General features: G+C 31.5%; 4 protein-coding genes across 4 annotated transcripts; 1 reads left to right on the top strand and 3 right to left on the bottom strand.

Moving 5' to 3' along the window:
* Positions 1-1,651: 1,651 nt before the first annotated feature.
* LOAG_06254 (hypothetical protein) lies at positions 1,652-7,473 on the top strand (the record flags this gene model as incomplete). Its single annotated transcript, XM_020447101.1, has 9 exons — positions 1,652-1,783; positions 1,981-2,140; positions 3,785-4,035; positions 4,239-4,359; positions 5,095-5,197; positions 5,439-5,591; positions 6,442-6,568; positions 6,888-7,132; positions 7,341-7,473. 9 exons carry the CDS (start codon positions 1,652-1,654, stop codon positions 7,471-7,473), a joined length of 1,425 nt encoding a protein of 474 aa, XP_020302632.1.
* A 311-nt stretch (positions 7,474-7,784) lies between these two features.
* LOAG_06255 (hypothetical protein) lies at positions 7,785-11,687 on the bottom strand. Its single transcript, XM_020447102.1, has 9 exons — positions 11,552-11,687; positions 11,366-11,435; positions 10,916-11,062; positions 10,438-10,631; positions 10,003-10,127; positions 9,666-9,752; positions 9,293-9,431; positions 8,915-9,015; positions 7,785-8,388 (listed from the first exon to the last, which is right to left on the bottom strand). The coding sequence occupies exons 1-9, from the start codon at positions 11,627-11,629 to the stop codon at positions 8,151-8,153; spliced, it is 1,179 nt and encodes a 392-aa protein (XP_020302633.1). The 5' UTR covers positions 11,630-11,687; the 3' UTR covers positions 7,785-8,150.
* Positions 11,688-11,955: 268 nt separating this feature from the next.
* Positions 11,956-13,028, bottom strand: LOAG_06256 (hypothetical protein). The gene is made up of 3 exons (XM_003141792.2): positions 12,874-13,028; positions 12,397-12,601; positions 11,956-12,238 (listed from the first exon to the last, which is right to left on the bottom strand). The coding sequence occupies exons 1-3, from the start codon at positions 12,985-12,987 to the stop codon at positions 12,174-12,176; spliced, it is 384 nt and encodes a 127-aa protein (XP_003141840.1). The 5' UTR covers positions 12,988-13,028; the 3' UTR covers positions 11,956-12,173.
* Positions 13,029-14,659: 1,631 nt separating this feature from the next.
* On the bottom strand, positions 14,660-15,317 carry LOAG_06257 (hypothetical protein; the record flags this gene model as incomplete). The annotated part of the gene is made up of 3 exons (XM_003141793.1): positions 14,660-14,770; positions 14,946-15,047; positions 15,255-15,317. 3 exons carry the CDS (start codon positions 15,315-15,317, stop codon positions 14,660-14,662), a joined length of 276 nt encoding a protein of 91 aa, XP_003141841.1.
* Between the last annotated feature and the right edge of the window lie 2,758 nt (positions 15,318-18,075).

Genomic DNA, 18,075 nt, shown 5'->3' on the forward strand with positions numbered 1-18,075 from the left:
TCTCTCTCTCTCTCTCTCTCTCTCTCTCTTATCATTATTAGCAATGCTTACACTCTCAATTGTAGTGCTATCATTTTTTCCTCTTTTCTCTTGTCAGCTAACATATAGCAGTAAATCAATGCCACTGTTCTCGAATAGAGTATTACTTATCACAAAATAGCTTATCGAAATTTCATAAAATTTTCTAAATGTGTAAGTATACAGTTATCGATTGAATTCATAAATGTAACCACGCGATATTCTGAAGAATCATTCGTTCTTAAAAAATTTCAGAAGCAATGAATTATTTGTTTTACAGATTCTTAGATTTACTTACCGTATTGCAAATTTTCAAAGATTTATTTTTACAGCCAATTCTCAGAGTTATAACTTTTCACATAATTCCCAAAGTATCTTAATTTACTCATTGAAAATGTAATCTTTTTTAAATAATTTGTGAAAAAAATGTTCATTTCAAAAATTTTCCCAACCTTAATTTAATTAAAATTATAATTTTCCTGAAATTAACCATAGATTTTGAAAGTATTGGTGACTGTTAAAAGTTCATTTTAAATATTTTAATTCGAAGAAAGAATATTCAATAGGAAGTTTATTATACTATTTAGCTTTCATATTTCATTTTTTTTTCGATTTCCCAACAAAAATTTATTATTGTTTCAAAAAGTCTTTGTCAAGCTGAACATAAACATCACTGTCCATTGGTCATGTGTCCGATGACAAACTTCCTCAGCCCTAATTGTTTCTACTCCTCAAAATTCAATTAGCCATTAAAAACTATGCAAGTGGACATAGTCGCCAGTAGTTGGATGAAAATCATTTCTCATTTAAATTAATAAAATTTGAGGAAAAACGACTGAAAGGAAATTAGCTTAACTAGTACTTTATGCAAAAAGGACATATAGTTTTCTAATTTGATGAATTCTGTCAAAGAAATGTTACCTCTAGAAATCAAACCCTTAGTTTTCAAGTGATAATTAACTGTGAAGGGATAAACGGGACTTTAGTATTCGTATCAAATAGTAGTAGAAGATTTTAAATTATTATTTTAAAATTTCGTGAAAAATTTTCAATAATTATCAGAAATCAATGGTTACTTGAAACAGGCAATGTCAACTGATATAAAAGTGTAATCAGTAATGCGCTGTTAATACATAGACTATTTTGAATTAGATGAAATGAAATTTAAAATGTTGTGGAAATTTGAAACTTATTGGAGAAATTGAACTTTCCATGGGATAAAATAAAGAAAAGGTTTATAATAGATTGTTCGTTATTTCTTGAAAATGACCTATTTAATCCAGCATGAAATGACATTCTTTTCCGTTATGGGAAAACGAACAGTGGTCCCTTAGCTAAGAAAAATCAAGGAAATAAAATTCTCCTCTTTTTCTTTTATTTCAGCTTAAACAGCACACCAACACTATCATCGTCACTATCAACAACGACATCATCGCTATTATCAGCACAATCATCACCACCATCAATATCATTATCATCATCCGTATTATCATCGTCATTATCACCATCATCATCATTAGCAGCATCAATCACGGCATCATCATCATTACCATCATCATCACCATCATCATCATCGGCATCATCATCATTATCACCATCATCATCTTTGTCATCGATGATGCTTGCTAATGAGATGGAAGTTATAGTGCAGGATGATTGCAGATTCAGACCTACACTTGAAAATTATATCACAATAGTTTCATTTTGCATCATTTTTTTCCTCTCCGTTGTTGGCAATGCTGTCGTTGTTGCTGTCATTTTGCAGGTTTGCTATTAATATTAGTTTTCAGTTATCTGTAATAGTCGGGGAAAGGGAAATTTTCAAGCCTTAATTGATAAGAGATATTTTTAGGCATTGTGTTGCTACATTGATTAGTTATCACAATACTTGAAGAAACTCACTTGACCGATTCAATTCTTTCTTTTTTTTTTTGATAAAAATATAATCTTAGCAATTTTTAGCAACGTTCAATGCGATCAGTGACAAATATTTACTTGTTAAATTTGGCAATATCAGATTTGATGTTATCAGTGGTCTGTATGCCACCTACTCTTGTTAGTTCCGTTATTTATTGCTGGATATTTGGTGATCTCCTTTGCAAGTTATTTGCATACTTGCAACGTATGTTTTGCTTTTTTTTATTCTTTTCATTGCATGCATGCTTTTTTTTATTTCTTTGTCTTTCATTTTTAGAACAAAAAATTCTTTCATAATTCTATTACAGTTAACTTATTTCGCAAAATTTTATAAATTCTGCTTTCTTTGACAGTTCTTTTATCTCTATCCCTTTAAGGTTAATTATTATATTTGCAACATACGCTTCGCTTTTTGGGGAATTTGAAAGTTAGGGGTTTGACTTCTAGAGGTAACATTTCTTTGACAGAATTCATCAAATTAGAAAACTATATGTCCTTTTTGCATAAAGTACTAGTTAAGCTAATTTCCTTTCAGTCGTTTTTCCTCAAATTTTATTAATTTAAATGAGAAATGATTTTCATCCAACTACTGGCGACTATGTCCACTTGCATAGTTTTTAATGGCTAATTGAATTTTGAGGAGTAGAAACAATTAGGGCTGAGGAAGTTTGTCATCGAATGTTACACATGACCAATGGACAGTGTTGTTTATGTTCAGCTTGACAAAGACTTTTTGAAACAATAATAAATTTTTGTTGGGAAATCGAAAAAAAAAATGAAATATGAGAGCTAAATAGTATAATAAACTTCCTATTGAATATTCCTTTTTCGAATTAAAATATTTAAAATGAACTTTTAACAGTCACCAATACTTTCAAAATCTATGGTTAATTTCAGAAAAATTATAATTTTAATTAAATTAAGGTTGGGAAAATTTTGACATAAAATAAACAAAAAATGCTATTGCAATAATTAAATCAAAAGGAAAAACACATTAAAATTAAAAAATTACCAAAATAGAAAGTGGGAAAGATACTGTGATAATCGAGAAGAAAAGAAGGAATCTATTCACCTTATCATTTCCAGTTATAATCTTTAGTAATATCGAGTATCTGTGCCACTACATGGTCTCATATTACTTCGACAGCAAAAGCATCTCTATTAAAATATGTTAAGAGAATATAAAAGGATTAATTGATAATTCTTGTATCTCTCATTAAATTACCAAGTATCATTAAATTTGTTTCTCCTATCTTCCTGTTATCATTTCTCGTCTTTAATGATATATCACAACAAAGTATAAATGAATATTATTCTTTCTTCTTATAATATAATAATATATTTGAATGTTTTGAAAATTATTTGGAAATTGTATTATAAGAATATGAAATATTTGGATTTAACAAGAAACAAATCATGAGAGGAAAGACAGATATAATATTAATCCCTTATACTATCATTATTAAAAGGAAATTGAAATGTCAATGATCAAAGCTAACAATAACAACAGGATCATCCACAATGACAGCATTTGCCATGACATTAACACCAAGACCATATACAATGACAGATGACAGATGCTGTCATGACAATAACAACAAGAGTATAATATACCGTGGAATTTCTATATTCAACAAATTCCCAATGTTGGCTATCAGTTCGAGAAAATGCAGTTTTTTTTTTTAAATTTCATTTTCATCGTCCAAACATTGCAAAAAAGAGGATGAAAAAAAGTAACAGCAAGAAGGCTAACAAATAAATTAGCATGAAAATTGAGAAATTACAACAAACAATAATTAAGCGAAATTCTTCCATTCTTTTATTATTCAAATTTCATGAAAATTTTCAGCAGTTGTTGTGACAGCATCAGCTTATACATTAGCTGTGATAGCATTTGAACGATATTATGCCATTTGTAAACCATTGCATTCGAGAATTTGGCATACTCGATCACATGCCTATACAATGATCGCTTTAGTTTGGCTTATTTCGGTTCTTGCCAATTTACTTATGCTTTTTATGTTCGAACTACAAACCTACAATGTTAATGGTCTAACATGTGCACCCAAACATCGACCCATTCTTCATTTCGGTTACCAAGTAATTAATTAATTAATTAATTCCCTTCGCGAATATCTTATATTGGTGATATATGAATGCATTTAACATTAGTTTATTTAATTTTTAAATTATTCAATATTGACTGATTAGTGATCCAATTCCTTGAAATTGTTGGAAAAAAAAATCTGTTAAAGCTATTCGAAACAGTTTAGTTTTAAACATTTCATATTTTATTATTGCAGATATACATGACCTCAGTGTTATTGCTTATTCCATTATGCATAATGATTGTTTTGTATGGATCAGTGATACATGCACTTAGGGTTGACATGAAGGTGGATCATACTTTCGCTGCAACAACTAGTACTGTTTCCAACATTTGTTTGGATTAAATTTTTCTTTTCAACATTTATTGTTATGCCTCAGAATCCTGGTATGATGACTTTTTTCTCTCGATTCATTTAATCCAGGAATCTTATCGATTCACTGATAGGAAAGGGTCAAGAAGTGAAGCAATCATACATGGCTCAATCTAACAGTTGATTAATTCCCCAATAGTTCTCGTAATTCAATTAAACCAATTCTTTGGTTCCCAATTGAGTTGGATCATATTTTTGATGGTATCTGTAAAAATTTCAAAAATTTAGAGGGCTAAGGGAAGATGAATAATGGCGTTTGATTATTATGATAGCACTATGATTATAAAATTATTTAACAATTTAATAACTGTTGAATGGATGACCGAATTTTTGTAGTGAAAAAAAGATTGAAAGAAAAATTACAACTCAATTATTACTTCCCAGTATTTCTCGTAGTCTTGTGATCCCATTTTGGATACCATAATCATACTACTGATTTATTATGCTCAGCCTCTCAAACATTAATTTAAAATTTCTCTTAATAAAAACCAATCATTTAAAATTTAAAAAAAAGTTTGTTTCCTTCTTCCGGTAAAGAAATCAGGCATGAATAAATGATTGTCTTAATTATTTCAAGATTTCCGCTGTCTTTGAAACGTCATTTTAAATGACGAGGAAATTCTAAAGTTTGCTATGACCATCATATCTGCTGAATTTCCTGAACGAGTTCATTTTTTAGATAGCAGTGCTATGACAGGCAACGATGAACAACAACGACTACGCAAGTATACGGTATCGGATAGCTTGAAAATGATGAAAAGTGGGAGTGGGAAAAATATAAAGTCAGTAAATATTTGAACATTTTAATTAGTTCGAAAATACCATCTTTTAAGGTACAAAACAAAATAAACGATTCGATAATGATTTAATAGAATTTCATAAATTTCAGTCTCCAAATTCAAATTTCAAATATTACATCAAAAAACGAAATTTTCACAATGTTTTAATAGTTTATTGCGTAAATTTGCCTAATTTTATTGATATTTTATAAAAAAAATCATACTGTAACTAACAAAAGTTCAGTTTGGCTGCATCAAAGAAGTTCAATTGCTTCAGTTGCTTTTATACTTCTATGAAACAAATACGAACTACTTCCGATACAACATCATTAACCAATACAAGGAAAGATAAATCGATCGATTTAAGTAGCAAAAGTAGCCTGCGATCAACACACAGGTAATTATTACCTTTTCATATCATCCCACTATACTCAATCTTCATTAATATTCATATCAAAAAATGATTGGAAATATAAGCAATGATGATAGAGCTTTAACATTTGTGACATCATATCTTTCAATCTTATCACATAATGCAATTTGATATAGCAAGTTGATTATTGCAAAGCAAACATTTGATAGTTTAATAATATCATCCCTTAGAATAATAGTTTCCAACAAATGGTCAGGGAAAGCTGAAGCGTGGTGAATTGAAAATCATTAATAAAGGGGAAAAATTGAACTTCGTTCTTTGTGATTGTAATTTTGTTACCATATTCCTTCTTTTGCATATTATTATGTTACTCTAAAGTAAACTGATACATCAAAGGTTTGGATTAAAGTTTATTGTCAAATTAACAGAATTTATTAGTTCTGAATCCTATAATTCCTACAATAAATGAAAAAGTCAAAGTGGTTTCTGGTCAAGAAAAGGTTAGGAACCACTATTTTAGAATAATAAAGAATAAATTTAAGTAAAAAAAGATTAGGTCGAACTTTGAATGTCCAATAGTTTTTTTTTTTAAACAAGCTATGTACCCCTTTTACACACTGTTTAATAAATAACAATTCAAAAGACAGCTAATCTTTTCCTAGTCTATCATAAAATTCTGAAAGAAAGGAAGAAGAAAACGAATTGGTTAACTAAACTTTGAGTAATCTGTAATCAAGAAAATAACAATAATAATCAAGAAAAATTTTATTATTATTATTATTATTATTATTATTATTATTATTATTATTATTATTATTATCATTAATTATTATCATTAGTATTAATTATTTTTCCATTAATTGTTGTTTTTCAGTGAACGGTCAGTTTTGGCCAAACAACGTGTCATCAAAATGCTCATCGTTATTGTTATCATATTTTTTTGCTGTTGGACACCAAATTATATGTGGTGGCTGTTGTTAACAGCCCAGGATTCATTTAAGGTCTGGCTCTTTTCCAAATTTATAAATTAACGCCTAGTCATTTCCATCTACTTATTGTTTATCTTATTAAACTCTAATGGAATGACTTAATTTTGATTTTGATTTTTTAATTTTCGATTATTCCAACCATCTCTCAAATTCACCGTTTTTTCCTTAATTTGAATGACATTCCGTCTTCCTTTTCACGGTTTACAGTTCTTACGTATCACGCATATTTCAAGCCTTAATCTTCAAATACCTTCGTGGTGTTGGTATTCCTCCAAATTATCTTCACTTCCCTATATTTGCATATCTTATATGGTCAAACAAAGATTTGCAGACTTTTGATATTTGGAACTCAGAAGTGAACACAGCAATAACAGTACTCTGTTACATATCCTCGTGCGCTAATCCAATCACCTATTGTTTCCTTAATAGGAAATTTCGTACTGCACTCCTAGTTACATTTGGTTGTCTACGGAAAACTCCGAACCATTTCTCGACTGTCTATTTACCCGAATTACCGATGGATACATTGACATCAAAGAAATCAAACGAAGAAATGATCGCTCTCCGGACAGAAAGGTTATTTAAATTTCTCCCACTATGCAAACTTTCAAATACTTGATGTGATAAAAATAAAACGTAGGTTTGAAAGAATTTCATCATAGTATGTCCAGATAAAAATAAGATCGAAATTCATCAAAAGCCATCATTGTTATCATCATGTTGTATACCATACTAAAGAGAAGTACAAAAGAAGCCTGAGCGAATATACGATCTCATCTTACAGGACGAATCGAAATAATCAATGGTCAATGAATGTTATCCACTCTCAAACAGTACTTCATCGTACAGGTCCAACTACTGCAACGATAGCAATGACAACAGGACACCAAGAAAGGAAGAGGCCAGTACTGGGATAGCTATCAATGGAAAAGAAAAAGAAAATTTATTTGACATTATTATAATTAAACCTAATATTCCTTCGTCCCGAATACAAAAGTCCAATACGTTAAAACAATTCTAACAATGGCAATATTGTGGGAAAATCTACAGAACGCATCCAGAAATTATTAAAACTACCAGATATTCAATGTGTCATCGGTTCTCGCGGTGATGGTGGCACAATGATAGCTCAGGTATATCCAATATCCAATAATTACCAAAACCTTTTTAAAAAAAAAAAAAGCTGGAATACTAACAATTTGAAGCATCCGAGTCTAGAATGTGACGTTCATAATTTGAACTCTCAGAGAGATAAAACAAATATTCATCATTAGTCATTACATACAGGTTGCACCGGAAATCATTTAACATCTTATTTTTTTGGCAAAGCTATTTAGCATTTCAAAAACAAACACCTTTATCTTTGATCACTTTCTTATTACGCTATAGCATCGTTGTATTTACTCTGTGCTGCTCATTTTCAGTAAACTACTAAAAAAGCTAGATTTGATTTAAAATGGTCGCGAATCGGAAAGGCAGCATTAAAAAGACAAGAGATAATCTAGCTCTATCTCGCATCTCCTGCTATAATGTATCACCGGTAAACAGTCATTTATGAGCATGTTATTAACATATACAACAAAAATGTCTGTCCTCAAGTTTGCGATGCAACGACTGTAATATGATTTCGTTTGGGACGAAATTCTCGGTGTATTTTGTGATTATTTGTCCACGGTCCAAGACTCTCATTCGCATAATAATCCATGGGATATGAGTCGGTTCTAAATGAAACATACTGCAGCATGGCCACCAATTCATAAGGGGTAAGAAGTGGTTTCTTGAAATTTGCACCCCAATCGATCGACAAGCGAGGACAAGCTACCTGAATCCAGCTGGAATACCAAAATATCACAAGCATCATATCATATCATAACTCACATATTTGCTGACTATAAAAAAAACACTTATATTTTAGCTAAAATTATACACATCATTCCGCATTTCAATTTTTTTAATCTCACTTTAATAAGATTAAGAGGTCGAATTTGATTTATGAGAGGTTTTCCAGGTAAAAATTCCGTTGGAAGCTTTAGTCAATGCACTACCAGTTGTTCAATATAAGCATATTTCCAAGAAGGGGACAATCCACTTCAAGAGATCAATTAGTTCCCAACAACATTACGTCACGGCAGATGAAAAAAAAATGTCATTTTGAACCGTGCTCGTTAATTCATAAATCGTCATTCCCGGACAGTAAAGCAGAGAATTCTTGCAACAAAACCAAAACTAGCTGATCTCTTTTTTGGTGCAAATGGTAAACTGGGGTACGGTACCACAGACCTTTCAAGCCACAGAACTTTTGAAAGTAACAAAACTCCTTTTCTCTCCAATAGATTGAAAAACAGAGGTATTACTTACCAATCAATATCGGAGAAAGAAGACAACTTTTGGGGCGTTATTTCCGAAAGAAGGACACGTACAAACTTTTTGCCAGCTACTTGTAGTTTCTTTTCCAAATCCTAAAAGCAAAGGTTCCGCAAACCAAATCCATATTTTTTATCTTCGCTTTTTCGCGCATAAATAAATCAATTAATCAATCAATTGAATAAATAAGTAAGTAAATAAATAAACAAATAAATAAATAGATGAATAAATGAATGGATGGATGAATAAAGAAAGAAATGGATAAATAAATAAATAAATAATAAACAAATAAATAATAAATAAGGTAAACAAATAATAAGTGAATAATCAAATAAATAAATTAGTTAACTGATTAAATATATATAAACGAACCCCAAAAACTTTAGGGTTTCCCTGTCTACCTAATGAACCTTGTATAAGACCAAACATGCGACATTTCCGAGCTATTTCTATAGCTTCTTGTCGCTTTCTGGTCATCAAATCAAAATCGTATTCTTCATGCGTGAACTTCCTGAAATCTTTTTAATTCACGAAAAAAAAGAACGAAATATAAAATATTGCCAAATTGAAGTAAAAGAAAAACAAAGAAAAATAAAGAGATTTTGCTACTGAATTCAATTTGAAAATAAATGACTAAAACATTCAACTTCGACTCAAACAGAAGGATTAGGTTGAAGAAATTTTACAAGCCCCAAAGTAAATAACATATAATAGAGCATAACTAAGCCCCTGGAATTATGCTTACTTCGAATATGGATCATACTGATAAGCAACAACAGATGGATTTTGGATCATCACTGATTCCAAATGAAATCGCCCATCGCCCAAGTATCTGAAAAAAGTTATCAAAATCACCGTAATGCATGCTAACCCAATATGAATATGAGATTATTTATAATCTTTTATTCCTCAAATTATTAATATTCATCATCTTTTGATATTATATATGTAGAAAAAAAAGCGTACTTCTGGAAATAAAATTCTATGTGGTATATAATAGATATACACTATATTTTTGGTGTTTAATTAACTTATACTTGGTAGATTACTATAATATTTCCATGAAGCAATCAATAACGAACATGACTGCGTCGACGTCCTCCTCTAATTTGGGAGAAGTACAACCGAGGATTTCACCAGGACTGAGAGGTTTCACTTGTGGTATCGAAATATTATAACCTTTGCTAATTAACTCCTTTTTAACGCACTGAAACAGTTAATCAGTCGAATTTTTTTCGTCTTATTCAAATTTTATTGGTCTAGTTTTGGACATACTTAAGCAAGTCGATTGTAAGCTTAATAATTCCAAAACCTACAAAAATCATTACTGTTACATTTAGTGACTGGATTAAGTGAGAATATTTAACAAATAGCACTCTGAACCAATTTCAAAATACAATGCATAGTTGCATTTGATACATAGTTGCTCATTAGGTGGTCATGCTGATTTTTGCTATGACCTATGTAACATTAACCCCATCATTTTATAGCAAAAAAATATAATAAATAGAACCAACTTGCAAGCATGGAACGAACTGGATGGTGCTAACTAATGCAAGTTTCTTATGCTTTTCGAAATTAGCTTTTAATACATCAATAAAATGACCAAGATTCATTTCGATGTTCACAAAAATATAAAGCATTTCAATTCCTCGTGTTTCTTGAATTGGTATTAAACAGCTGTGTCCATAATGCACCATAAGATCACATCCTGCAAATATTTAATATTTCAATTTCAAAATATCATACGTCTGCAAAAAGAAAAAGATAGAAAAGTAGTTTGACCACTATCATCAACTTCAACTAACGATTGAAAGAAGTTTAATAACTGGAGTTCGAATACTTAAACCTTTTAAGAAATATGATACGTTTGACACTTGCGCTGCAACAAAAAGATAAAAATGACTAATATGGATTAGATAAGATTGCTGGAGAAAGTTGAGAGTGCTTAGATTTTGAAACATTTAAACAATAAAACAGATCGGGTGAAACTACCAAGTGCACGTGCTGCTTGGTCACCAACACAACATGCTCCATATGTGACGTCTCCCATAATCACAACTTCGCATTCTGAGTATTTCCGCAAAATGTCCGCAATAACGCACGAATAAAGGAGTAGTCCTTCGGGGAATTGCAGACAGACTGCAAATTTCAGATCAAAATCTTCGAACTATTAGAAATCAATCCAATTTTAGACCGTTGTCAGGAATGTCAAGTTCAAAAGATAAGGAACCTACTTACATGAACCAAATTCCGATGCAGATGTTTAAAAATGGACATTTTCACAATCCATATCATTGAAAAAATAAATTGTCTACCGCAGATTCTTTTTAAGGTTTATTTCAGCAGCAATAATAAGAGCAAAACTATGTCACTTCAAATATATAAATGGTTGCATTTTTCGAGTAGCGCAAAAAATCTTTGAAAATATAAGGAGAAAAATACCATTTTTGCTTTCCGTAGCTCGAATTTTCCAAATCGTTTTCGGGATTTCGAAATTATAATTCGACGGTAACTTAAAAAAAACGATTAGAGACAAGTAAAAATAATCCATAAAGTGCTTCACAGTATAGGTTTTCCAGAATACTGGATGGTACATTTTAAGAAAAAAAATTTGAGCTGTTAACTCACAATCTTCAAATCATTTTGCAATGCTTCGTCATTACTTATTTCTGCTATATGATTTCGAATTGCTGCAATACGAGCCATGTATTACTCAGTTGCAATGATGCGACGAACATCAATTCGTCTACACGAAACCCTGAAAACATATGCCCATTTCCCCAAGATTTTTTGGGAAATCCGGAAATACAACATCAACTGCTGGAATTCTAGAGCGGGCGAAGTCTTTTTGAAACCGTTCCCAAACCATACATTCTTCTGTGGTGTTTCACATTCAAACATAAAGAAAATCAACTACTTAGGGGATAGCGACTCTGAAATAACTGGTGAAATATGAGTGAAGATAGTCGTATTCTTGTTTTAATAACTGCAAAAAAACAACTAACAAACACGAATTCAAAAAATTGTTTTATCAGAAGAACCACTGATTAATGTACATATATTCTGAACAGACATGAATTTCGTAATTTAATGTTAGCTGAATAGGAGAAATCAACAAATGTTATGGAGTTATTGACTTGGCAACTTTTGTAACACAGATCGCACAGGGTAATTAAGAAAACTTCTTCATAAAACATTGTTAGAAAAAAGGAAATCAATAAACTCATCATTTTCCCACCGAACTCATATTTCACTCTTTATCACCCGCAATCTTCTTCGGCAGTAGGACAGCGTGAATATTCGGTAGCACACCTCCTGAAGTTACGTGAAGGTGACAAAACTTACGTATCACTTGACAATGCAGAAAAGACTTATTTTTTGGAAAAAAATTATTCACGGAGTTTATTTTGGATGCATACTACCACAGGCATTCAATATATTAATTCTGTTCGTTCGGATAGACATGACGATACCTTGGGCAATGGTGACTCCAGAAAGAAGTTTGTTCAGTTCTTCGTCATTACGAACGGCTAACTGTAGATGACGTGGATTAATACGACTCTTCTTATTATCACGTGCAGCATTACCGGCTAACTCAAGCACTTCTGCGGCTAGGTACTCCAGTACAGCTGCTAGATACACTGGTGCACCTGCGCCAACACGTTCGGCATAGTTTCCCTGAATAAATTTCTAATTATGAAAGATCTAAATATACGGAGAAAGTTGTAATCTCAAGATGTTTTTTTCTGAAATAAACCTGTTTAAAGTCGACTGAATAATTAAACATATTCTACAAATATGTAAGAGAGAGAGGGAGGAAAAGAGTCAGAAGAGGAGATACAAATGACTGGTTTCAACTCTAAAATAATTATTCACAGCCACCTGTCAACAATCAGATTTGCTACTCTTTTATGGACAATGCGATTGGAATCAGAAGAAGGATGATGAACCTTGCGAAGCAGCCGATGTATTCGACCGACGGGAAATTGTAGGCCAGCCCTGCTGGAGCGTGTCTTGGCTTTGGCTGATGATTTAGCTTTACCTCCTTTGCCTCGACCCGACATTTGAATCACTTCAAATTGCACTTAAAATGTGCTCCCTGAAATAAATCTGGCTTATTTTTTAAGACGCCAAGCTTAGTTCAGGACTAAACTTGACTTTAGCCACACAACCCACTTTGGCCACTTCCAAAGAGCATTAGAAGACATCGTCAAGCGTTAACAAACCAATAGATGTGTCTCAGAAATGCCGATATACTTTGGGTTCGGCTAAAAGAACAGAAGTGAAGAGACGATGAGATAATATGCGAAATAGTGAGGACGGAGAAAAAGGGGAAAACGACATATTGTACTCGATGTGGCGAGAGTTATTTATATTAGATAATAACTTGTTCCAATGCCTTTTTCCAGTTGGATAAGATTTTCCCGAGATATGCGATATTGGCGGGGGTTTTACATTGGTTCTCGATGTTATTTCAAGGTGCATAGTGTTGTTGGAAGTTGAATTCTGTTTCGAAAAACTTCTTCGAGGTGTACAAATTACATCGAACAGGTAAAACTTGGAGTTTTTTTCAAGACTTCTGAAGTGGTATCAAATAAAGGTCAAGTTAAGGTCGAAACTCTAATTTGTTATTTGCTAGTATTGAGTGTCATGCAATACCCAATCTCAATTAAGTGATTTATCTGTTTGCAAGGTAAGCAATTTATGAAATACGCCATAGTGTCAACTAAAATTAAATTTACCATTTACTTTAGCTAATATTTAGATTGCAGATTTCGCTCACATTGTTACACACCCATACCCATACCCATATACATAACGCACATACACACACATACATACACACACACACACACACACATACATACAGATAGACACCTCTTTTCAAATTAAACCAATTAATGTTCAAATGGATGACTTTGTTTGACAAACTAGTCTTTTTCCTTTACAAATCCTGCACTGGACACTGTGTGGATGTCGATCTCTGGTAGCGTTTTCTTTCCTGATAGTTGTAGTCTTCCATTATTCCCATCATATCAATGGAAAAATATGGGTTGAAATTACATTTAAATGTTTGAAAAAAAAAAGCTAGATTATCAAAAATGTACGGAAATAGTCAACAAAAGCGCTCGTCTGGTTGCTATATGATGCTAAATATAGAACGATGAAGTTTGTTAAGGTGATTGTTGTAACATGGAAGAAGAAAATGACACCCGATGACGTTTTGGAATATGTGCGAGCTGTCCGTTTGGAAACACAAATTGTTGCAGTTGTTCAGAACAAAGCAAGTTATTAAATTGGTTTTTCACTTTTATGTTTACTACAAAGTGCGCTTCTGTTTCAGTTATTTTCGTGGTATAATTAGGGAAAGAAAGACGAATATAACGGAATGATAGGTAAGTTACATTACAAATGTCGGACTGAGATATGAAAGCTCAAAAATGAATGAGTACAACCTCAATGTTCAATCATTTATTATTTATTTTGTCGCCATTTTGATTCATTACTAATCCATGTTGCAATCTGGTCAGCAAATATCGCTTAATTTTTTATTTTTTTACATAGCTGGTATTTATCATTCATTCTTCTACCAAACAACGAATGGATTCAGTCAATACCGAAGTTTTCATGGCAAAATAAAAATGCAGTTTAAAGATTTCTGCAAGTTGAAATATTTCCACTGTGACTAGGTTTTTCTTCTAAGCTTGTTAGGCTTAGTTTCATAAAGTTTACAATTCAAATTGCATCCTGCATCGCAGAGGCTGTCTTACTGCAACCGTGAATTGGATATTTATCATAATCGTTGAAATAATATATAGCAGAAAGGAGAAGCAGAACAGTTGCAGCCTGAAATAATAAGTTCATGTTATTTGGTATCAGTCTTCGTATCAACATTTTACTGGATACAACAGAAAGTAAAAAATAGTATTCTCTAAAAAATCCCTTCACTCTTACTTAGTGCTAAAAAAAATCCCCCAATCTTTTCGCAAAATAATGACCCAAATTAAAATTTAACCCACACCTTCTCGATAAATCTCCTATCAACAACAGTAATCTCGAAGAATGATATGCCTACTCGACTTCGATACAGGTGATTAATATATGCTATCGCTACGGAATATGTCTGAAAGTAGAATAAATTCTTTGTCATCCATCCTAACAGATGCGCTTTTGTGTTTTTTTCTAATTCTGGAAACGCAAACTTCACCGGTAATCTATGGGAACTAAAATGAACGAAGGCGATTGTGAAATGCAAACAAGCGGACAGGTAGGTAGGCCTTAATCCAATGCAAGAAAAAAATTTAAACATGATTTCGAAAGTTCTAATCACCTGTTCCTGAAGAGCGCTAGTACCAGCAATAAGAACGATGAGCAGATAACGGAAATGTGTCATATCGTGGCACAATATTAAGCATGTCACGAGAGAAGAGATAATTTGTGAGACAGCAATTACAATAAGCAATATAGTACAAATTAGTACTGCAATAGTAATCGGTTCCAATGCTAATAGTTGATCGATAAGGCTGGATAGAGATCGTAGAAGAAATATGCAAGAAAGCGCTGAAGTTGACAGGTGAAAGCTCATCCACAAGCTAGAAAGGTCACTTTAAGTTTGTAATAAACTTATCACCAGTTACCTTTCGGGTGACACAACGCATTTTTCAAAATCTGTTCATAATTTGTTCTTAGATGATTGTGAAAAAAAAACCTTTTGTGACAGTTCCTAAATGATGCGATAACTTTTTGTCATATCATTAATGATAATATGCTGTTGGTAAAAATCTTTTTTTTAAGACAACTTCTTATCAACAGAATTACTAAAACATCCAACATGTATCATCCCTTAACGATTAACAAAAGTAAATAAACAATTCACAAGTGAATCCTTACTGGCTTATTAGCTATAACAGGACGTTTTATTATTCACTTCAGAAATTCCATTTGCTCGATAAAAATTTGAAATGTTTACGGTGGAAAAAATTTCGCACCTGAGTGACCGACCAAAAAGCGCATGCGATCGTGATAATGTCCAATGAGCGGTAACGTAATGCCTAATTACGGGTAGTTGATAAGTGTTGCAATCATTCGCAAAATCATCACTTAATGCTCGATATTCGGCACAAATAATGCTAATTAGACTGTATACTTCAGTATAAATAGCCGGATAAGAGAATGCAACATGAATAAAAATACCAACAAAAAACCAATGGAAATTATATGGCAGATTAAAATTTAATGGAATTTTTACAACAGGTGAGTAATTATTTGCAATTATTCGCAATACTTTATAAGTTATCATAAATATGGTGATAATAGTTCCAGATATGATTGCACCAAGCTGAAGGAGACAAATGTTCATTATATCATTCGTTTTTTACATTATGAATCATTTGTGTTTTGTTTATTCATCACTGTACCTTATTTAACCTTTTTCCTTTTGTTTACTTGCCTTTGTTTATCCTTCCTTACTTCCTTTTTTTTATTTATTTGTTTATGCTTTGTGCCTTTCACTTTGCCTCATTACTTGTAAACCGTAAAATTCAGTTTTTCCTAATTCCTCAATTCAGTTTTTCCTGATTCCCCAAACCGGATGTTATGTACTTTTGAATTGGAGGAAATGACCACTTACTCTTGAATGCATTTAATGACCATCTATGCAATTAATATGTGTTCATCTGTTTGTCAATCCGACAAATAAATTATTTTCAATTATAGTAGTAAAAGCTAAACTTTACATGAATATTGTTGAGCAATGATTTCCGCCTTAGGACACCGATGCCAGTCGATGTGGTTTGAAGACGTCGTCGCAATTTGTCATCAACTGAATGTCGATCCCAATAAACCAAAAAGCATAAATTCAAGACTCCTTGCAGTTGCAAAATTGATACAGCTATTTCTGGTGGATTTCTGTATTATTTACAAGTTAAAAATGAAAACAATTCTATGTTAGTAATGATAACGAAAGATAATGGGAAGCAATAATAATGATAATGATAATGAGGGTGAATGAATAGAAGCAAAATTTAACAGTAGCAATAAAGTGATAAATGATAATATCAGTAGACAGAAAAAACTTACGCAGAAATCGTTCGCATGCCATACCAAAATTGTATGATTGTAATCAGTAATATAATGATTAAGGATAAAACAATAAAAATCGCATGACATTCAGATATTCGACTGTGTCGTCTATTTTTTTGCCTGAGGCAGGTAATCCGGCAGCAAAGTAAAGCAAGAATTAATTGTACTGGCCAGAAATAACGGACAAACTTGAAATTTAAATACAATTTAATTCAATTTATAATTTACACATGATACAAGACAGTATGAATAAACCATTTTCTTCACTTTTCTATTGAAGAAGTATTTTTCACCAACTCCACATTAATATAAATCCATTTCTTTAGAATATCAGAAAATAAAATTTAAATGCAATTTAATTAAAAGTTTAATTAATTAAATTTGAGTGAAAATAGAAAATGAAAAATCAGATTGAAAGTTAATGAAAGATATACCTGAGCACGTAAATGCTTTTGAATACGATTACTAGAATTGTGTGTCGAGAAATCAATCGTCAAAAATGGCATCCTATTTGCTCAAAACGCACATCCAAATATCTACCGATTCATATTTTATTTCTTCTAAATGTTAACATGTATTTAAATTTTGTCTGGAATATTTTTTCAGACAAAATTTAAATGAATGAAATATTTCATTTTCCAATTTGACATTATAAGAAAAAAAACAGTTCAAGCAATTTTCGAATTTTATATTTCAAACTTAACCAGCATTTTCTAACATCAACAATGAACAATAAATGGTAGTTATTATAATGGTAATTTAGATAATTTCTTATAATTGCAATGACAATTTATAATTGTAATGATAATTTATAATTGTAATGATAATTTATAATTGTAATAGTAATTTATAGCTGTAATGGTAATTTATAGTTGTAATGATAATTTATAGTTGTAATGATAATTTAGATAATGACCTCGAAAAATGTTCACATTTCAAGAAATTATTCAAAAATAATAATTCGAATAGTTCGTGAAGAAAACAAGATTTCAGTTCAGAGATTCATTTTTTTTTTTTGGAAGGACGATCATTATTCTGAATCCATACAAAAAAAAAAAAAAAAAGAAAAA

Source organism: Loa loa, assembly GCF_000183805.2.
Source record: "Loa loa unplaced genomic scaffold supercont3.4, whole genome shotgun sequence".
Taxonomy (NCBI): Eukaryota; Metazoa; Nematoda; class Chromadorea; order Rhabditida; family Onchocercidae; genus Loa; species Loa loa.